This window comes from Vulpes lagopus, chromosome 22 (assembly GCF_018345385.1).
Source record: "Vulpes lagopus strain Blue_001 chromosome 22, ASM1834538v1, whole genome shotgun sequence".
In the NCBI taxonomy this organism is placed as follows: domain Eukaryota; kingdom Metazoa; phylum Chordata; class Mammalia; order Carnivora; family Canidae; genus Vulpes; species Vulpes lagopus.
The window spans coordinates 1,205,855-1,228,708 of NC_054845.1; the positions used below are offsets into that span (position 1 = coordinate 1,205,855).

Below are 22,854 nucleotides of genomic sequence, written 5' to 3' on the forward strand. Positions count from 1 at the left end.
TGAGGTCAAAGGAGTCACCATAGAGGTGCCACAGTCTCACCATCACATTCCTGAGGCCCATATGCCCTTTGGGGGGTACGGGTTGAAGGAGAACCGCTCCATAAAAGTCTGAGGAAAGCACAGCAGGTGAGTAGGAAGTTGGAGGAGAGGAAGAAAGCGGTGATAAGCTGGTTTATGTAGGAGAATGTTATCCAGCTCAATCTGATGATCATTCAGGGTAGGACTGAGAAAGGAGAAGTGAAGTCAAGAAAACAGAAGGGGCATAAACTTTCGGATAGCCAGACTCTATTCCCATATCGTTCTGAGGGAAAGGAATGGTCAAGGATGGTAGACCCAGGTCTGAGGCCACTGGGAGAGGGAATGGAGAGAGCTCAGTTGCTGTGGATGACTTTGCGGATCCAGTCTGTATAGCGGGAAACCTTGGTGTAGTAGCCGACATCACCTCTCAGAATGCACCCTGCTGACCAAGATAGGATGCCTTGGAGCTGATTTTGGCACAAGACTGGGGCAGCTGCTAATTCCTGTTAGAAGAAGAACAGATGGGGCAGGCAGGATAGCCAAAGCAAAGTGACCTTTGCTCAGTGCCTCATGCCAAGTCCCATGTGAGGAGTCCAGGATGGAAAGACTTAGGTGGTGGAAGGGGCGATTGGGGCACATCGGATCTGCCTAGGGGGTTAAAGAAAACAAAAGAAAGAAAGACTTAGGTGGTAAGGGCTGGGAGAAACGTCTGGAGGACATCTTGGGTCCATCCCACCACTCATTCCAGGGCACATCTGAGTTAGACGTAAAGAACTAAGAACACTCTAAGCTGCTTCTGCCCTAGCATCTATGTTCCTTCATTATTAGAAGGACACATTGTTTCCTGGATCCCATTGACCTTGATCTCATTTGCCTGGATCCCATTTACTATTGAATGTAGAGACAGGAAATTGGCTTGGTCGAGGAAGATTATGTGGACCCCAAAACAGTGTCCTAGACTGAACTCAAAGGGGGCAGAGGGAAAAGAGTTACCTTACACATGTGTTTGTTCTCCAGAGATGATCCTGCACAGAACATGTTCTCCGTGATTTGAACAGGAATTTGTCTCACAGGGGACTCCTTGCAGTCATCATTAGAGAACCAAAAGACGGTCTGGTTTATCTGGACGTCAGGCTCTGAGCCTGAGCACACGAGTGTATGTGTGCATGCGCACACACAGAAGGGGAGAGAGAGAGAGAAAAAAGGCTTTGTTTCTCTTTGATCCTCACATATTCATCTCCCTTTCTTCTTCCCTTCCCTCCCTCTTTTTCTGTTATTAACCTCTCCATCATTCAATGAAAGAAAAACACAAAATGAAAAGGAACCAGAGAAAAATAAACATAGTGAAATGAGAAAACCAAGGTCTGGTCCCAGTGTCATAAACTGCGTAACTTGGGCTTGTGTGTGCATGCTTTCATTAGTGAATGCTGGTCTCTCAGTTTCTGATGAATGAACCACACTCAGCATCCAGTGGGATTACCTGCAAACTCCCTCCCCACCCAGATATCTTTTCACCCTCACCTGGGGGAAAAGGGAGGCAAGAACACTGGATTTCAGGGATCTCCAGCCATAAACAGTCATGTTACCAGTTTGGGCCTCAATTTCCAAATTAATAAAACTAGAGGTTAAGCTATAAGTTCTCGGGCTTCTTCCAGTTCTCATGATCTACAATAATAATTGTGTGATAATCCTCTTTGAGTGGCTGCTTAAGGAGCACTAAGGTCTGTCTTGAGGGCCACTCACCGGAATCCTTCCATTCCCAGCCCCAGCCAGAGACAGTGCACTTTTCCCCTCTTCTGTCATCTGTGGTGTTGGGCAGGGCCACCAGCTTCACCTGATCGTTGAGCTTTTGGGGATGACTCAGCTTGATGAGCATGAGGTCATGCTCAGCAGAATCCCGGGTAAAATCTGGGTGTTGGACAGTAAGCATGGGCCTTAGGTTTTCAATCTTGTTTTGGAAACTGTCTTTTGAAGTAGCAATGTTTATCTCAAGAAATCTGGAACAGGCCACGAAGGATTAGTAGAGGCAGGAGATACCAGTCTATTGTCACCTTGTATCCTTTCTCCCCCAACTTGCTTTCTGACTTTGCATGAGTCCCTTCCATAACTTGCCAAGACCTCCATTTCTTTGTCTGGCAAGTGAGAAGTTTCTATTGCAGTTCTGTTACTCTGACCTGTACCACACTGGATATAGGCTTTTCTTCCCTATTGATTCATCCCCTGGTCTTCCGCTTCCCCAGTTCCCCTGTCTACATCACCCCGCCCAGAAATCTAACTCACAACCACTTATTTCCTGATTCCTTCCAATCACTTCTCAGGCTTGAGAGCCCTTGGGCAAGTTTCTTTAGGGCTGGGCCTCAGTTCCCCTTAGCAATCCCAGGGACCAAGGGGGGAGTGCTTCTCCCGCTAGGACCCCCATTACTCACGGTAAGAAGCAGTGGGCTGCAGTGATAACCCACTGTTTGTGGATCAGGGTCCCCAGACAAGCCTCATATTCTGAGTTCAGGAAAACCAAAAAGGTTGGTGCCATTTTGCTGTATATCTGCCTGAACTGCTGGGCTAACTTTACTTGTGTCGGGGTTGCTTTTAGAGTTTTTGTTGTTACTACTGTCGGGAAAAGAGGACAGAATTTTAGAGACAGGCAGACATTCCAGAAGACAAAAGTCTGAAACATTTTATGTGGAAGTGCTTTGAGATGGTCAATGTGTTATTGATATTTGAGGTGTTGTTGAACCATTTTGGGGTCCTTCTGTTAATTTCCCCTTAGGCTTCCCTCTGTATTGGTAGCTTCCTTTTTTCCACTCCCCGTCTCCTTCCTTCCTTCAGCTTGATTCTTCTCTCTTTTCTTCAAGCTTCCTTCCTAGCTATATTAGCAAAATCACAAAATTTTGCCAATACCCACCATCCATTGTGTCAAGTCTTACTGTCCCAGTCTGCATCTTCTCTTGTAGCCATGCAGCCAGAGGAAAATCAGTGGGCTCTAGACACCTGAGTGTGCTAGGAAACTTCCAATCACCGGAATCCTAAAGTCTTATCTTTTTTATCTTTCTAATGTGCTCTCCACCCATCTTATCTAGACCCATTTACTACACTTTTCTCCAATATGACATTTTCAAAGTTTTAAGCCAAAAACGGGAACCTGCACTCACCAGCCACTGCCAGAATGCTGAAGGTTAGAAAGAGGTGGTTCATGTCTCTGATCTCCATGCCCTCTTGGAGGGGAGACCTGGAAAGGGAATAAACTACCAAAAAGCCTGATCTCCTGGAAGTTTTGCCAAGGGAGAAATATCAAGGTGGGGTGGGGATATTCAAAGGGGCCAAGTGCTCTGAACCAAGGGAGGATGGCGTCAAAGGGAGGAAGGACAGCCAGACCCCATCTCTCTAGATGTCTGCCCACCCATTGTAGTCTGGGAAATTTTTCTAAATGAAATGCCTGACCACAGAGGCATGTCCTATAAGCCAAGAGCTTTGCTCTCCTTATTAGCAAAGAGAAATCTCAAATGGCCAGCTGTGTCTGCCTTATTCCACAGTCAGCAGTAATATGTCAGCCCCGGCCCCATTCTGTTTACTCACCTGTCCTCACTCAGCGTGGCTGATCTTCACCCGTGTGTGACATTTACTGGCCTTCAACTTCAAAATAAACTCCCTCTTCTCTGGGCCACAGACCCCTCTCACCTAACAAACTGAGCCTTCCCCTATGTCACACTGACTCTTGCCCTAATGTCACACTGGCTCCACCGCATGGCATCCTCTCATGTCACACTGTCCCTAAATCATGTCATCATCCCTCTCACCCCCAGATACCACTGGTCTCTCCCTGAAACTTTGCAGAGGCACATGGAGACAGGGCTCAGCATGAAGTCCCTTGGGATGGAGTCAAAGGCATACCTAATAGAATATATCAGTTGGCTTCTGCTGCAGGGCAAATTTCCTCAAAACTTAGTGGCTTGAAATGGTAGCCAATTGTTTGGTCATAATTCTGCAGGTTGCCCATTTAGGATGGGCTTAGCTGGGCAGTTTTTCTCTCAGCAGGGCTCACTGATACAGCTGTGGTTCCACAAACATGTCCGGAGATTGGCTGGTTGTTGACTAGAGTGATGAGGATAACTAGGCCATAGTCTATCATCACGCAACAGGCTAGTCCAAGATCATCTATACGATGCTAATTGCAAAGTTCCCAAGATCAGAAAAATGGTAAATCCCAATGCCCAACTCTTCAAGCCTTTGCATACATCATATTTGTTAATGTCTCACACTGGCCAAATCAAGTTGCATGGTCAATTCAGATTCACAGAGCAGAAGAGACCCACTACCCGACAAGAGAATGTGTAAAATCATAATACAAGGGCCCAGGTAGAAAAAGGGGCATAGTTTTGGGTCATTTTTTCTTGCCATTGTATTGTATAAATTTTTAAACATACAAACAATTTAAAGGCACTATATGCACTGTGAATCCTGCCGTGGCCCACAACTGATTTTCTCCACCTAACGCTTGACTATATTTGTGTTATTATATAGTATCCACCTACAGTTGGGGCGCTTGTTAGTCTACCACAGAGGCAACCAGCTCATCATTTTCTTAATCTCCTACAACCCGACTTCCTCTCCCACCTCTCTGATAGCAACTGCTTTTCCCATAGCTGCCACCCGTCACCTGTAACCCGAGATGCTGTGACAGCTTTCCGAGTGGCCTTCTTTGACAAGCTCTCTTTCTCTATCTAATTTGACAGATTGATTTTTTTTTATTTGTTGTGCTTCTTGCTTAAAAGCTTGTAGTTGTTCTTCATGCCTATTACTTCATGCTTAAACTCCTCTGCTTGGCTTTGAAGGCCCCCAGTAATCTGCTACTAACACATGACTGTAGGAATATGACATAATGGGCAGAGTCAGTTCCTGGGCAATCGCAAAAGCAGCCTCTGTCCTTGAAAGATCTATTGATAAACTTATCTCTCTGACCCACTCTAGTCCCTGCGTGTCCTAACCTCTTTTAAAATTGGCTATAATCTTTGGCTTTTAGCCCTCTTAGCATGACCCCAGGTGAACATCTCCCATTAGCACCCCACAGGCACCGATTTCTGCTCTGACCTGGATATCTTCTTCTCCTTGGCTCCTTGTAAAAAATTCCTTGACTTTCACTCTTCTACCATCATCTGTGTCCCTACTGGTGAGTGAGGGCTGGCTCCTCCTTCCGGCATGTGGTCTAACAGTGGCCTTCTTCTGATTGGCTGTGGGTCCTTGGCTGTATTTCCTGGGTTCACATAAGAAAGGATTCCCATCCATCCTCTGCTCCCTATCTGTGTGAATCCTTGTCTGGCACCTACTGAGCTTCACTTGTTCAGACTGAATTGTAGGAGCCTCTCAGATTCCAGTTTGTGTCCACCGTCCCTCCCACCCAACTGTTTCCCAGTGCATTTTTTTTGTCTCTCTTCTCTACTGTAGACTTTTTGCTCTGAGCCAGCTACTTTCTTCGGTATTCTTCACGTTGATCATTTCCCTACATGCTTCCTTTCATTCTTTGGTTTACTCTACAGACATATTTGGGGGGAATCTATCTCACCTTAACCCTTGTCAGGAAGTCTGCTCCTAGCCCACAACCCTTGCTAAGTGACTCAAGCTTGGATGTCAAAGGGCCAGAATGTGGATCCTCAGAAACACCTCTTGGATCAATGTAACTATACTTCAATGCCCGAACCCGGCTGTCTGATCGAAGGCTGACCCTTCCATGTTCACAGCTCATCCTGTCAGACCCTCATGTGCTTCTGGATGGTCTCAGGCTTAAGAAGCTCCATTTACCTCCAAGTTTCATAACCCTGACTTCAGAGAGAATTTGCATCAGATTCAACTCTGTCTCCAGATCCTAAAATAATATCTGGCGCCACATAGTAGATATTACACACACACACACTCAGACATACAAATACAATTTTTTTCCCGATGAATGAGTGAATACCACTTATCTCCTGACTTAAAACTCCCAACAACCTGCCACATTCACCTGCCCTCCAGATGGCATAAGCTCCTTGGCTTGCTTCAGGTCACTCTCTTGTGAGTTAATGGGAATAGCATTTCCAGATTATGGTCTTTGAGCCCAGGGATTTGAGATTTAATCTTTTTTTTTCTTTTAAAAACTTAATTGAAGTATAATGACATACAATAAGTTGCACATTTTCAACATGTACAATTTGGTAAACTAATGAGCATATTCTCAAAAGATTCCTTATGCCCCTTTGTAATTCCTCCTCTTTCCTTCCAACCTGCTACCCTATCAGTAGGCAACCACTAATCTCTTTCTGTCACGATATATTAATTTGTATTTTCTAGAATATTAGATAAATAGAATCATGACAGTAAGTTTTCTTTTTTGGTCTGTCTACTTTCACTCAGTATAATTAATTTGGATTCATACATGTTGTTGTGTGACTCTAGAGTTCATTTATTTTCACTGCTGAGTAGTATTCTATTGTATTGATTTATGAAATTTGTTTACAGCTGAAGGACATTTGGGTTGTTTGCAGTTTTGGATTTTCTAAGTAGAGCTTCTGGGAACACTTTCTATATGTGGGTCTTTATGTAGGCACATCTGTGATATATGTCTTTATGTTAACATCTGCTTCCTTTTTTCTTGGGTAAATGACTAGAGATGAAATGGCCGAATTATATCTAGTAAGTATACATGTAACTTGTAAAGAAACTGCCAACTTGTTTTCCAAAGTATTTCACGTTCTTGGGAGCCCCTGGGTGACACAGTCAGTTGAGCTTCCAACTCTTGGTTTTGGCCCAGGTCATGATCTCAGGGTTGTGAGACTAAACCCCTCATCAGGCTCTAAGCTCAACAAAGAGTCTGCTAAAATTCCTCTTTCCCTCTCCCTCTGCCCCTCTCCATTCTCTTTTTCTAAAGTTAATAAATAAATCTTTTTTTTAAAAAGTATTTTACATTCTCACCAGAAATCCGAGAACCAGAACGAGTTTCAGTTCCTCTATATCTTCACCAACATTTGGCATGCTTGGTCTTTTAAAAATTTTTAAAATTGAGATATAATTGACATATTGTATTAATTTTAGGTGTACAGTGTGTTCAGTCTTTTTAATTTCAACTATTCTCCTAACCACAAAATAGTGTTTCAGTTTGGTTTTAATTTGCATTTCTCAATGCCTAATGATGTTGAACATCTTCTCGTGTGCTTACTTGTCATCCATATATCTTCTTTGATAAAGTGTTCAAATCTTTTGCCCATTTTTAAATTGAGTTATTTCATTCCTTGTAATTGAGATGTGAAGGGTTTCTAATATAATCTGGATAGGAGTTCTGCAATACTTCAGGAGCTGGAGGAATGGACTCCCATAAGTCTATCCACATGCCTCTTCTCTAGACCTGCTTGTTCCCAATTTTTGAATCTTTCTCCTTCCAAACCCCTGACTAACCAGCTACACTATTCATCACACAAGTCTTATATTTTTATTTCAGGCTACTTTTCTTTCCATACAATGTAGATGACCAGACGTACCACCAATGTTCTTCCCATCACTGCTGTCTCCCACGGCCATCTTTGGTTGGGGATTATAATATAGTGGTTCATTTCTGGCTTCACCACATACCAAGCTGATCCAGTTGTGTATCGAGACAGGTTTTTTTCCTTTTCCATGAGTTGATTATAAGGGAACTTGCCTGTGCCCCCCCAACTCCCCTTTGCTCCCAAAACCACAAATGTAAGCTGGAGAGGCAGGCAATGGTGCCACAGTGGTGGATGAAAGAGGAGTCTAAGCCACCTACACATGCAGCTTGCTTGTCCTCTAATATGCCACTTCCATCTCACAGTGGACTTCTGTTAGGCTCACGTGACCTTACGACTTAGTGGATCTGAAAGATCACAAACAGTGCCGGCTGCATAGCCCCTGGATGTCCCAGGATCAAGTGGTCTGCATCTACCAGGGCCTCGTAGCACGTCAGGATCTATATTTTGAATGGTATCTGCAATAGATCGTGTAACATTGTCCAGAATGCTAACCCCTACAGATTCTCTTACCAGGGCTGCTGTACTCCAGGAAGCGTCTTTCATCATCACAGAGGCCTCCAACAGCATAGGTCGGCCAGGGAGTTCAGCTGAGGTCTCTTAGGAGCTTAGAGGCAAGATGCTGTCCAGGGCTGCAGTCATCTGGAGGCTTGACGAGGGCTGCAGGGTCTGCTTCTGAGATGGCTCCTTCACGTGGCTTTTGGCAGGAGGCCTCTGCGCCTTTCCACATCAATCTCTCTGAAAGAGCTGCTTCAGTCCCCCCTCACAGTCGGTGATCCAAGAGAGAGCAAGGAGTGAAGCTGTAATGTCTTAGAAGTCCTATATCATCACCTCTGCAATGTTCTATTTGTTACAAGTAAGTCACTAAGGCCAGTCCACACTCAAGGGGACAGGAATTGAGCTCTGTCTCTTGAAGGAAGAAATTTCAAAGAATTTGTGGGCATACTTAAAGACCACCACACATGGTATCTTCAATATAGTGGATCATTGTGATGATGCGTAGAATGGTCAGGCAGTCTAGGGTCCTTTCGGTTACATAATGACAGGGCCAAAGACTTAATCCTGCTCAAGATTGTAAACTTCTGTGTCATTCACATACTCCCATTCCCTTTCCTTGATAGGGATGGAAACGAATGCATTTGCTCATCAATGCAAGGTACCTGAGGCCATTTTAATCTTTTCCAGCAGACATTACTTCTGGCATAGTCATTGCAATCAGGGCAACTGTTTGTTTGACTTTATTATTTCCCAGTATCAGGCATTTTTGTAAGGGCCAGACTGGTGAATTAAATGGGGATAAATGAGGGCCACCACCCCATAACCTTTAGGTCTTTTTTTTTCCTTTAGGTCTTAAATGGTGGCACCACACTCTGCCACTTGCCCCAGGACATGCTACTGTTTTTCATTTACTGTCATGTGAAGGGGCAAATCGATCTCAGATATTTCACTTTGTCTTCCCCACTTATACAGCTTTTATCCCATAGTACTAGAAACCAGTGTGGAAGGTCTGCCAGTTAGCAAGTATTTCCATTCCAGTTACACATTAGGGGACCAGAGATATTACTCTATCCCAGTTTAGTTTTCTCCATAGTACTTATCACCATCTATTAATAGTATTTATTAAATATAACTTAATATACTTAATTAATTTTAATATACCTAATGTACTTATTCATTATATTATTTGTCTCCCCAATGAATCTAATTTCCATAAGGATGAGCCTTTTTTTTCTTTTTTAAAAAAACGGATATATTTCCAATGCCTACAAATTGCCTAAGACATCCCAGAAACAGTTCTAGCACACAACAGGCATTCGGTAAATACTCGTTAAGTGAAAGAATAAATAGTGCCTGATTCTCAACATAAGTTTATTATTGTTATTGTTATAATTACTCTAAGATTTTTCCATCAGTCCCAGCAAGTATGAATTCAAGTGTGAAGCATTCACTCTAGAGCAAGTCGGGGAAATGTTTCTGTAAGAGGATCAGGATGACTGATATACCTCAAGTGTCCTATGATACAGTAGGTGTGTTGGTGGTTGGCTGAGAGGCCGAAGGCCCACCATGAGGGAAACCACTTCCAGATTCTCAGCACCTCTGATCTCTCTCCCCTTCTCTAATGTGAAGTACATATATTTAATCTCTCAGCCTTCCAGTGGTAATTGTTGGTGTTTTTGGCCTCTTAAAATGGAATTTCTTGTTTTTAAAGCACTGAGCCATAAAATATTTAAATATTTTCAGGCTTTCTCTTGAAGAGTTGAAAGATGGCTATTGCCATATGTACTGGTGCCTAGAAGTGGATTCTTATCTCAAAGAGGGCATGTGCCTTTCTATTTTATCACACTCTTCACCACTCTTCATTGCTTCTCTCACATGAAGGCTAAGGGACAGTTATCAGTCACCAGTGTATGAATCAGACCATTTTTTTTAAAAGCGAAGAAAAAGTGATATCATTTTTATATCCAAGTCCATATAAAAATTGGGAAGAATAAAATGTAAACAGAGAGAAATACACATTTCAAGAAAAATGGGAAGAGTATTTTGGGGAGGCAAGAGAGAACAAAGATCATTCCTAAGCATTTAAAATGTAATATGCAAACAAAGTATGACTAGACACATAGGGTGTAATTCAAGATATAAGGACCTGAGTTTGCAACCCTTCCTCTAATCCAGTGAAGAGGAATACACAATATATTCTACTTACTGTATAATTTGCAAGGTACTTATTTCCTTTTTTTTTTTTTTTAAATCTGTAATTCACATTTTCATGCTTGACAATTTTAGGGTTTTTTTTCATATTGACTTCTTACCCCCAAGATACATACTGTGCTCAAGATACAACTCCCAAATTTTTCCCTTTAGGAATGGAAATAGAGATTCATTACTAATTCATATGTTTCATCACTGTGGCTTCCTCATTTACATAAAAGTTCTGTAATTCTAGCTGAAGAAAGATTTAATTAAAATCTTAACTAAGGACCTCATTCTTTTCAATTTAAATATGAGGAAGGGTAATTTATTCTTCCAGTTGCTTTTAGTTGATGGTTTTAGGATCCAATAACTGTAATTACTACAGTAAAAGTAAAATTGCATATTATAATTTGGATTCTGGGGTGTCCTTAAGCTAACAAATACACATGATGACTAAAAAAAGTAGCAACATCAGGTATAATCATCTGGATGTTTTTTAAAACGCCAAACACAAATCCATCACAATCCCAACATTAAGCTAAGTTCAAATGGTAGTTAGGGTATTGGTGCATATTTGTCAAACTATGGTAAGGAACCAAGAACATTCTTATGTTTATCATAACGTCTTTCTCCCTCTACCACCTTTCTCATCTTCATTCAAGCCAATTATTAAAATAAGGCAGCTACTGAGCCCAATATTCACTGATAGCCAAGCAGGAAGCTTCTGGGTGTGAACCAGACTGGGAATGACTCATTGAAAGCCAAATGTTTGTATGGAAAGCTCCCCCTAAAATGGCACAAAAGCAAATATTTATAAACACGTTAAAAAATCATTTTGGAACTCTTGGAAGGAGGGGTTAAAATATTGCCATCCATTCCTAATTACACCATTTTGATAAAACATTGCTTTGCTACCATTGTGCTGACCCAGGTTCTAAGCCTTTCGGGAACAGAGTTGCTATAATTGGTAGGACTGTCCTGACTCACAGTATTTCTTTTTGTTTTTTTCACATATTTCTTATTTTGAAATATGATTCTATTTTGATAACTTCAGTCCAATCTGTATTTTGAATGCATCAGAAATTCATGTGCAACTTGTGAGAATTGTGAGTTTCCTATAGCTATGTCTCAATTGCAACCTATACAGAGTTCCTGAGAAAAGAGTGGTTACAAATGGAAATTTGTTTCTTGCTGAGTAAACTTTGACCTCAAATGGTTTAAGCATATTTTTAATTCTGTACCCTAATGTTATCTATTGTTTTAAACATCCTTCTCTACCCCTCAAGCAAATAAGAAATGGTTGTTTTCATTCTGACAGATATTTTTGGTGCACATCAGTTTCTGCTTAGACTTAATCAGGCCTTTGCTTGATAAGCCCATGACTGAGACTATTCAGGGCCTGGGGGAAGTCAGCTCCTATTAGAAACTATGTCTGAAAATGAGGTGATGGTAGTGGTGGAAGTTTGGTGCTTTTTTCCATCTGGTCCAGGCTTGAAAAGGAATGGGGTGGGGGTGGGGGACAGGAAGTGGTCAGGCCAAAAGGTCAGCACAGCCCTCCTGCTCAATCAAGCTTCCTAACTCTTTTTCTGTGACACTCTACAGGTGTTGTTAGGTTTGTTGGCTGATTTTATTTTATTTTATTTTATTTTATTTTATTTTATTTTATTTTATTTTATTTTATTTTATTTCATTTCATTTCATTTCATTTTATTATTTTATTTTATTTTATTTTATTTTATTTTATTTTATTTTTTGAATATGGAACACTCCACAAATTTGTGTCTTCCTTGTGCAGGAGCCATGCTAATCTGTTCTGTATCATTCCAATTTTAGTGTATGTGCTGCTGAAGGGTGCACTTGTTGGCATATTTTAAAAAGGATGTTGAGCCATAGGCATCGATGACTGAACTCATTGAGCTAAGCAGCTGTACTCCTTTAGAATTTTGTCTTGTATCCAAAAAACCAATGAGAAGAAGTTAGAATAGTGGCTATAGAGAGATGTGAATAGAAAGGCTAGTATCAAGGAGAGATAATATCCTCTTTGACCTCCATTTTGGAACTGGTGTTATCTTTTTCTGTAGCAAAAATATCCTGACCAGATTAGTGTATAGGGACTGAGTTATAGATATAGCCCTGCTTCTTTTAGCAGAGATCATAAGAAAATAGTTTCTCCAGATAAATGAATTTCCTAGATTTCTGGAGTTTCCCCCATTAAGTACCAAATGTAAAAAAAAAAAAAAAAATTCAACTACAGGAAATGGAGGGACTTCTGTGGAATTTGATTGAAGGGGTAGGAGCAGTTATGTGAAAGTTTTTATTTCTCTCTTTATGCTATTCTAATAAAGAGAACATTTTTAAATAAAATTAATACATATTATTTTATTTTTTTAAAGATTTACTTGCAACTGTTTTTATACAAATAAATGGGTTACATATTTTGACCTCTCAGAGCCAAACTGAGTTTTCTTGTGATGATTATCATCATTAAAAAACTCCATTCTTCTCCGTACTACAATACCCTCAGGTAGTCCTGGCATGTTCTAAATGGTTTATTCCTACAAAATGTCCTCAGATTTCATATTTATTTCTCAGAAATGTTTTGCTGAGATTGTTAGCTGTCATTCATATTGACAGAACTCCATCTATCTTTAGCAGATAGATAGCAGATAACTCCATCTCTCTTTTGAATTTGTTGTCCTAATTTGATGCTCTCCAATTGGCTGACTGGTTGGTAAGTCAGATAAACAAACTTGTTAATAGTCTATGTAAAATTAAATCAAATGAGCATAGAGTGTATGCTCAAGGGTCACTCCTATGAGCAATGTACAAAAAAAAAAGCTTTAGTACATTTATTTGGAGATTTGTCTTATCCTTTATATTTGGATCCCAGCTGTGATTCAGATTCAGATATTAGATGACACTGGATAAAATAGTTCTATATCTAAGCGAAATGATGGTCTGCTGTCATGGAATAAAATGAGTTGCATCCTTTTTTCCTTCCCTTGTGAAATTGCTTAATAGCAATCCAGGTAGATGCTTATGATATTAAGTTGTAGTTATTCTCTTTCTTCAGGCTAATTGAAATGACAGCCCTACACATGTTGCCAGTTCTAGAATAATATTTTAAATTAGAAATAATTGCTAGAATTTGGATAAGAATTCATTTATAGTAAATGTTCCCAAATGTGATACTGTACATTTGGTCTTTGTCTCTGGTTCCTGACACAGAGCTTCTACCCTTCGAATTTCCTGAAAGAGTGTTAGGGGCACCTTCTTTCTCATTCATAATCAGACCCTTTCAATCACATCAGAATTGTATATGCTAAGAAGACTGTGGGTGGGCCCCTAGGTAGCTTTAGGACATGGGCTGGTTGCCAGAGGAGCCAACCTTGTTAGTGAGTTAGAACTTCCAGCCCCATTCTCCCAAATTCCCCGGAGTGGGGAGGTGGGGGGTTGGGGAGTGGGGGGAGAAGCTGGAGATTGACTTAATCACCAATGGTCAATGATTTACTCACTCATGCCTATGTGAGGCAACCACCTTAAAAATCTCTAAATGATGAGGTTCAGAGAGCTTCCTGGTGGGCGAACATGTCGAGGTGTTGGGAGGCTGATACGCCCGAAGAGGCATGGGAGCTCTTTGCCCCCATCCCACTTATATTTTGCTCAAACAGCCTTTTGTCTGTTCCTGAGTTGTATCCTTTGTAAAAACCAGTAAATATTAAGTAAACTGTTTCTGAGTTCTGTGAGCCATTCTAACAATTTATGGAACCTGAGAAGAGGGGGTCATGGGAACCATTAATTTATAACCTGTCCATCAGAAATATGGTTGGCCTGGGATTTGTGATTGGTGTCTGAAGTGGGGGCAGTTTCATGGGAAGGAGCCCTTAACCTATCTACCAACCGTGGGAGTTGGTGCCAGAATTGAATTGTAGGACACACAGTTGGTGCCTGGGGAGTTGTAAGATTGGTCGGTATGAGGAAAAAGCCCACACATTTGATGTCAAAAGTGTTAGGAGTAAAAAACTGCTCACCAGGCTTTTAGGATCCCAAATGCTTGAATATGTATCAGGTTTGCCAAATCCATATTGAAAAAAACATACATGTAGGCTCTCGTCTACTGGGTAGATGAGACAAGACTCAGCTGACTCACAGATACATGGAAATAGATCAAACGAGTAGCATGTGTTTGAAAGGAACATTTTAGTTAGACAGGGAGTGGGGATTTTTTGACAATCCTTCTGAATGTGAGTCAGAGTAGGTTTGCGTGGGTGAGTGGGGGTGGATGCATCTGTAGGTGTCAGAAAGAGGCAGCCAGAGCTACATGGCTGGAGTTTCGGAGCTAGTAAAATGACAGTAATAGTAAAGTAAATGTAAAGACAGAGAGCTTCATGGAGGCTTTAAAACAGTTTTAGCTAAATTGGATTTAAATAAAATAAAACAAATAGTTTTAGCTAAACAATGTCAACAGAAGGTTTATTCAAAAGGCCAATCGCTTCCCACAAAGAGTTTAAATTACCTTACACAGTAACAGGAAATTTTCATTTACCACTTACTTGAAATTTGGTTTATCACAAATGAAATCTTATATTCCTGGTAGCCAAAACTTTTTAAAAATGGGAAAATTGAAATAAATTGGCTGAATTGCTTATCTAGAAAATGACCTTCAGCTGTGCATAGAATAAGGAATGAGAGCAAATAACTTGCAAAGGAAAAAGGAGCCAAAATGCTCCTTTTGTTAATAGGATAACAAAATTTTATCTACAGCTGCAACAAGATGATTTCTGATATACTTATCTACAAGCAGTAATTGGGCAATACCAAAGTATGAAAAGATAGGGAATTGGTATTATAATTGCTTGCTTGGTTTTATCCAGGAGAGTAATGATGCCAGTAAAGTGGAGTCTATGCATAGAGGTTTCTGTTTAACAAGAAATTCAGATCATATTTTTGGCAATTCCATTATTTCACCCCTGGATCCTGCTAAGTGTCACCTTATGGGCAAGTCCAGAGCCCACAAAGCTGTTTGGAATATCACTTGAACCTAAAACGAATAATTCCAGAATGAAAGAGATGATGGACAAATATTCACAGCGTAGGTAGGGTCATTCAATATGCAGCTCACATATTTGAGCCTCTAGGATGTGCCTCCTCGCTGAAATTACAGCTCTGCATCTGCCCTCCGGAAAGCTCAGCCCTTGAATTACACAGTTAAAGAAACTGAGAAGCGTTGTGTTAGCTGCTGTTACCTACAAGTCACGGAGGAAAGTTATTAATTCTTCATTCACTAACGGTGATTTTTCTTTCCAAAATAGAAACACATTTTTCTAATTATAAAAATAATATAAGTTCGTTATAAGAAAATTCAGATAGGATAGAAAAGTACCATTCATTGATGTAAGGAGATTCATTTAAAGCTATTAGACGCCAAAGGAGCAAAGGGTCTGTGCTTCATTTTATAGTCTCTCTTTGTAAACTAACTTCTCAACTCCTTACCATGTATCGCTTTTCATTATCAACTAGTGGAAAATAAGTGATACATGTGCTTGCCCAGCAGGGCAAGAAACCTGACTTCCTCTTTGTCATTACTACCTTTATGTCTATACACCATTATTGGTGTTCACATAGTGTGAGTGTAATTTAAATTTATTTCATAAGCTACTTGGGACCAGAAAAAAAAAAGCAAACCCTATATCTGCCCCTTATTAGTGTTGGTAAGACCTCTCCTGCACCACAAGAAGGAAACTCTTCCCTCTCTCTAAAGTCCTATTCTTTACCTCACCTTTTCCTTCATAACTGGAAAGTCAAATCCCATGTAACCAGTCTGAGGATGATTAATGGTAGCTTTGAGCTGCTGATGTGGAGGGTGCAGAGAATTGTGTGAGCCTTGTTTTAGGACAAGATGGGTTAATAGTGCTGCTATCCAATTAACCTGAAATCCCAGTACTTAACGCAAGAAAGGTTGGATTCTTGCTTGGGCCACACACATATGCATTACAGAGGAAGAGGATGATGGTGGCTGCACCAGCCCCCTGGTAACTGCAACAGGGTCACGGACGAGAGAATCTCAGGTGGGCTTTTCACTGCTTTCCCCCAGAAGAAATACCTGGGGCTTCTGCTCACACTTCTGCCTAACTTCGAAGGAGCTAGGAATTTGGGGAACAGATGGAATGACTGGTTACAACTGTGGCTCCCTTAAATGGAAGTGTGCATTTCTGACCACAGGCTGACATCATCCAAAATCAAAGAAGATTAAGTTATTTACTTAAGTTAATTTCCTACCCCTTTGGCATGAATATTTACATGGGAGACTTATGTAGAGAAGAATACACCTTACACATAAACACAGTTTTCTATGTACATATATAATCACTGTATACATAAGAGCTTATTATTTTCCACAGCAGGTATCTAAAAAGGAGGATGATATTGTGAAAGAGAAAATAATTCCAAGCCCTAATTTTTTTTACCACTAATTCCAATGTGGGTTGACTAAAAGCAGCAACATGTCTGGATTTGTCAGGGTAGACTGCTTTCTGTAACAATTAGTTAACCTCTGGGCTTTAGAATCTGGGTAATTTTTTCTTTTGTTTATCTGAATTTTACTGTTTTTCTATACTCTCGGTGGTTTAAGACAACAGAATTTATTAATTGCATATGTTAATAATTTGGTGTTGGGGTTTGACAAATGGCCTTCCGTGCGGTGATTTAGGGACGTGGGCTCCTCCTTCCTGAGACTTTGCCGTCCTCCAAGGTTTCAGAGGCCTCAGCGTTGAGCAAAGGAGGAGAATGGCAGGGAGGATCAGGGGCCAGGCTCCACAGCATATTATCATTCCACCCACATGGCGTTAGCCAAAAAAAATCACAATCACGTTTAGCCTCAGGGGGCCTGGGATATGTAGTCTTGTTGTGTGCAGAGGAAGAAAAGAAATCAATTTGGCGAGTGTCTACTACAACGTCCCTCACATGACCTGAATAAATACATACGGGGAAGAAAAACTAGGCAATCTGATTAGAGTTAGAGGTATCTGGGGGAAAAATATTATTTCTCTTGCCTTATCCTTATTTCCTTCATTTATAGTTTTATGTTGCTCTCCACAAGCTCTTCATCTTATTTTTTTAAAAACCAGTTTTTAAGAACTTTAATATTCTGCTTTGTTGAGAGTATACAGAAGTGAACATGATAACACTCAGCTGGTTGGAATGTAAGCTGATAACCTCCTGAAGGGAAATTTATCTAAATGAATCAAAACCTTAAAAAAAGTATAGTTAATAATTCTACTTCTAGAATTTTAGCCAGGAGAAATAAACAGATATTATAAACAGACACCGGGTACAAGTGTCTTTAGCATAGCATTGCTAATAATGGTGAAACACTTCTATGACATGTGTCCAGCAATGGAAGGTAACTTAATACTACTTCTAATAAAATATCATGTGGCCAAGAATGATGCCGTAAATGTCTATATAGTAGTATCAAACAATGTCCCGTATACATTCAAAAATATCAGTTTATAAATCTCTATGTCTTGGACACAGAGACCCATTTTGATTTTTTTTAAATGATTATATACACACACACTATATATTAAATCAAAATCAAAATGGAAATATTTGAGGCATAGGTTTATAAACTGACGATTTTATATATACAAAATTGTTTTGCTTATGTTCTCTATTTTTCCAACATAAACAAGTGATATTCTCTAAAAAAGAAATTTAGTTTTTATCTTATTTACTTTCTAAAAGATTTATTTATTTGAGAGAGAGAAAGAGAGCTCGCAGGAGTAGGGGGAGGCGAAGAGGGAGAAGGAGAGACAGAAGCAGGGAGCAGTAAGCAGGGAGCCTATGTGGGGCTAATCCCAGGACCCTGGGATCATGACCTGAGCTGAAGGCAAATAATTGACTGAGCCACCGAGGTGCCCCTAGATTTTTTATTTTATAGCAAAAAAATGAAAACCCCTAATATTTAAAACAGAAACACAGGTGTAGTTTTTATCCATGTACATCTCAAAGAAAAAAAACAAAACAAAATGCCACCTGGTTACCCACACGGGCTCTATCTTCAGGCCCCCAAGCCTGAGCACCTGGAGCAGTCCTAGCTCTCAGGGTGGGGGGTGGGTGGGTACGGGGTTGGGGAACCAAGTTCTGGGTAGGCCCTTGTCTCAGTGCTCGGCTTAGACAAACCGTGGAGTCCACGCATAGCTGCTGCTCTTCATTCCTCACCTCCCTCTTCTGACAATGGTCTGCTTTCTTTCCTCTGAGTAGGAAACCTGCAGAGGCAGCTGGCTTGTGATATTTTGTGTAGGCATGTGAGTTATATGCAAATCACATGGAAAGACAGTCAGAATCTTTTCTCAGATGGTCCAAGTCAAGAATATTTGTCTAGTTGCCTGGAGTCTGTATTATACCTAAAAGAGGCCACGTACTTCTGATATTTCGCCTACTTAATTTCTTCCAGAATTAAGTTGCTGTCAGAAGAGGTTCCAGCTTTTTGCAGTTCACTATTCATTTTGGAGTTATCCATGCATGCATGCTTACGAAAGTTAAATTATTTTCAAAGATAGAGTAATTTTTCTACCACAATTGAATTCAGAATAAGTGAAGAGCCAGAACATGATAATTTCATCCAAGAATCAAAATCTTTATCTTCAAATAATTTGTAATATGGACTTATATAACAGCCAAGTGACAAAAACATTTGTAATTACTTCAGGTATTGAGAATAGTGATTTTATGAACTGTAGACTTCACTCAGTAAAGTCATGTATCTCTGTCACAGACACACATCCCAAATATTATTAATATCTGTTAAAATTATAGCAGTTATACTTAAAGATTAATCGAAAGCAGTGTACTTTTTAAAACTATAATACCTATAATCAAACATCAAAGCCAATCTTGGTTTTCTATTAAAGACCAACGTCTGGGATGTCTGGGTGGCTCAGTGGTTGAGCGTCTGCCTTTGGCTCCAGATGTGATCCTGGGGTCCCGGGATCGAGTTCTGCATCAGGCTCCCCGCATGGAGCCTGCTTCTCCCTCTGTCTGCGTCTCTGCCTCTCTCTCTCTCCATGTGTCTCTCATGAATGGATGAATGAAATCTTAAAAAAAAAAAAAAAACCCCAAACTTTAATTCAATCAGTAAGTTTACTCTCTTCGGAAATCACTGTATTATGGAACTCAGGAAAAAACAGAACACACCAAGATGTCCCTTGGTTTGCTAAACGGTAACATCTTGTGCCAGCCTAGGCTATTTTATGGTTTTTCAAAAACAGGTTGAAAAAGGGGAAGTACTGATAATTCCATGTTACACATTCTGACTTTACTGGTTGGCAGTGAGAATTCTCTTTCCTGACAGAGAAGAGGAAGATGTTAACTCTCACAGTCATTCAGGATTCTCATGGGAGGTAAAAGGGAATTAGCCCCCCAACGGGAGAGAGAATAAAGAGCTAGTGCTGAGGTGGAAAGGCCCAGGGAGGAGACTAGAGACAGGGCCCCTCTGCCTCCTCTGGGAGCTCCCTGGTGGACTCCTGCCAAGTGTTGCCATAAGCCACTGTCTGCTAAGGTGCAGCTTTTGCAACCACAAAGGACACCAGGAGCAACCCAAAAGATATGTCCTGGGGGAGACCTTGCACTCGGTCCTCAATGTTCCTGCTCCCCTTGAAGATCTTGTCTGTCTCCTCATCACTGGCTATGCCCTTGGGAGAACCTGCTCTAAATGCTGATCATTGGCTCCTGACTCACCATGCCCAGCATCTCACTTCCTCAGCTTGATCATTGGTCAAAAGATGTTGGTCAGCCTGGGACTTCCTTCCCCAACCACAGTCCCCAGCCCCGGGCCAATGGGCACAGTACCTTCCCTGTTGAACTCAGAGTGTGAGGAGGATCACTGTATTGGGGCCGGAAGAAGACACAGAAAGAAGCTCACTGAACTCACCTGAGAATTCCCCTAGAATTGTGTTGGAAGCAGCTGGAAGGGCTGGTGTAATTACAAGGCAATCGAGTGTATAGCATGTTCTCTAATAACCAGAGATCATACAGTAAAAGGTGAGAGAAAAGTAAAATTTGGCAACTCAAGCTTGTTTTGATTTGAATCTCTTTGACAAAGAAACTGTATGATGGTTTCTTATGACAGCCATCATGTTCCCACCCGCTCATTTCACCCATCCTCTAATGTCTTCCCTTCCGGACAACTCTTAGCTTCCAACATTTACCTTGTTGCTCTTACCCTGATTCTCTCACCTATCAATCAGTGAATCCATTTACATGCCCTTGAACCCGTTCACTGTTACATCAGGCACCATGGTTTCTGCGGGGTGTCTCTGTGTGTGTAGGTATGTAGAACATGCATTTCAGTAGGTGAACAGGTTCTTTGGTCAACCTGCGTAGCTATATTATCACATGATGTACTGTGTAGGTGCGTGCACCTCTACTGTGTGGATGGTTGAATTCTGATGGTGGTTGAAAATCAACCATCTTTATATACAAAGTACAGACTGTAGGTTTGTAGGTGTGTATATACCAAGAGGTAGGTAACACTTGCCATTATCTGGGTATCTGTGTTTAGGTACCTGGGTTGTGTTTATGCATGTATAAGTCTACATCTGCATACATCTGCATGCATGTCTCAAGGCACAGCCAATGGCTTCCCATAAAGGAAGCTGTCTCCAAATCTTCCTGCCTAGCTATGTCACCTTCTAATTTTGGTGGGGGAGGGGGAAAGGGATTTCTATTATGGTTAAAATATATGTAACATAACATTTACCATTTCAATCGATTTTAAGTGTACCATTCAGTGGCATTAATTACATTCACACCATCAGACAAATAATCACCACTTCCTATTCCCTCCATTTTTCACCCAAACAGAAACTCTATGACCATTAATCAATAACTCCCTTCTCTCAACCCTGATAACTTCTAATCTATTTTCTGTCTCTTTGAATTTGCTTATTCTAGATATTTCATATTCTTACATAAAGTGGACAATTATATAATTTTTGTGCCTGGCTTATGTTACTTAGCATAACGTTTTCTTTTTTTTTCGCGGCAAAAACATTTATTCACTTTTGTGCTGCACAAGGGTAAGAACCACATTATCTAGATTCACTTTAGGTAACAATAATTTAAAAGACAGCCACTGGCTCTCTTCCTCTTCGGAGGCGGAGAGCCCGTTTGCGCAAACGTCCAATAAACCCTCTTGCTAATTGCATCTGCCTGTCTGGGGTCTGAGTCTCTGGGGCGTCCGCCGGGACACGTTGGCACCCGTGAGCCAGGGTCCAACATTTGGGGGCTCGTCCGGGATCCGAGTCGCCCCAGGCTCAATCCTAAGACCGGTAGGAGGTAAGACCGAGCTCGCTAAATGTCATATCTGTCTCGTCCGTCTGTCTGACTGGACGGGTCTGTGCCGGGTCTGTATTGTGCCTGCAGGACGCTGTACTCTGTATTTGGACCAGCGGGGGAGGCAGACATGCCCTGAGACCCCTGGTCCCCCTCCGGAGTCGGACTCCCGAGTGGTCTGGAAGAGGGAGGGAGCCCGGCACTCCCTCCTCTTCGGGGAGGGTCGTTGTTGGCAACCGCTCCCGTCTGAATCCACCGAGCCGGTCCTGTCATCTGTGTGCATCTGTCTGTTCTGTGTCTTTCTTCCTGTCCTCTTCCTCCCCGCTCACCTCTTCTCTACACCCGCGGGGCAAACTGTAACCACCCCTTTAAGCCTCGCTCTAGATCACTGGAAAGAAGTCGCCGGCGAGCACACAACCTGTCGGTCGAAGTCAGAAGACGAAGATGGGTCACCTTCTGCTCCTCAGAGTGGCCGACTCTCAACGTCAGGTGGCCCAGGAATGGAACTTTGGAACTTTTAATATTGATATTATCTTGCAGGTGAAGGCCCCGGTCTCTCAGCCAGGACCCCATGGACACCCTGATCAGCTCCTGCAGACTCTCCTCACCACGGAGGAGAGACCCCGCGTCTACAGAAAAACGTCCCCGGGGCGGATGGGAGGCCGCCCCAGCTGCCTAATGAAATTGAGGACGTTTTCCCCTTGGTTCGCCCGACCTGGGACTACGACACTGCTGCTGGGAGGGAGCGGCTCCGTCTCTATCGCCAGGTACTCCTAGCGGGTCTCAGAGGGGCAGGGCGACGCCCCACCAATTTGGCAAAGGTACGTGCTATAGTGCAGGTTTTCTGGAAAGATTAATGGAAGGCTACCGTATGTATACTTAGAGAGAGAGAAGAGAGAGAGAGAGAGAGAGACAGAGACAAAATAAAAGAGATAAAGGAAACGCAATAAAGAACTGACTGGGATACTGGCCACCGTAGTACAGGGCTCAGGGCAGAGTACAGAGTAAGGACCTGGGAGACAAAAGAAGACCACGGGTTGAACGAGACCAGCGTGCCTACTGCAAGGAAAAAGGACATTGGGTTAAAGATTGTCCAAAGAAGGGCCAAACGCAGGGACCTAAGAAGAAGCCCATTCCCGTACTGTCCCTAGAGGATGAAGATTAGGGATGTCAGGGCCAGGAGCCCCCCCCCCCCCGAGCCTCGGATAACCCTTAAAGTGGGGGGGGTCAACCAGTGACCTTCCTGGTTGCTACGGGAGCTCAACATTCAGTTTTAACTGAGGCAGAAGGACCCTTG

General features: G+C 41.7%; 1 protein-coding gene and 1 non-coding gene across 2 annotated transcripts; both read right to left on the minus strand.

The window, feature by feature from the left end:
• Positions 1–371: 371 nt before the first annotated feature.
• Positions 372–3,225, minus strand: LOC121480809 (serine protease 58-like). Its single transcript, XM_041737729.1, has 5 exons — positions 3,168–3,225; positions 2,445–2,625; positions 1,762–2,015; positions 1,012–1,160; positions 372–521 (listed from the first exon to the last, which is right to left on the minus strand). The coding sequence occupies exons 1-5, from the start codon at positions 3,223–3,225 to the stop codon at positions 372–374; spliced, it is 792 nt and encodes a 263-aa protein (XP_041593663.1).
• An 8,747-nt stretch (positions 3,226–11,972) lies between these two features.
• On the minus strand, positions 11,973–12,077 carry LOC121480856. Its single transcript, XR_005985120.1, has one exon. It is a non-coding gene; the product is annotated as a U6 spliceosomal RNA (small nuclear RNA).
• Positions 12,078–22,854: the final 10,777 nt, after the last annotated feature.

Excerpts from the sequence above, each read along its gene's own strand:
- LOC121480809 (XM_041737729.1), bottom strand. The coding sequence starts at position 3,225 with ATGGAGATCAGAGACATGAACCACCTCTTTCTAACCTTCAGCATTCTG. Across the intron at positions 2,626-3,167 it reads CAGCATTCTGGCAGTGGCTG|TAGTAACAACAAAAACTCTA; the intron begins GTGAGTGCAGGT and ends TTTTCCCGACAG. Across the intron at positions 522-1,011 it reads AGAACAAACACATGTGTAAG|GAATTAGCAGCTGCCCCAGT; the intron begins GTAACTCTTTTC and ends TTCTTCTAACAG.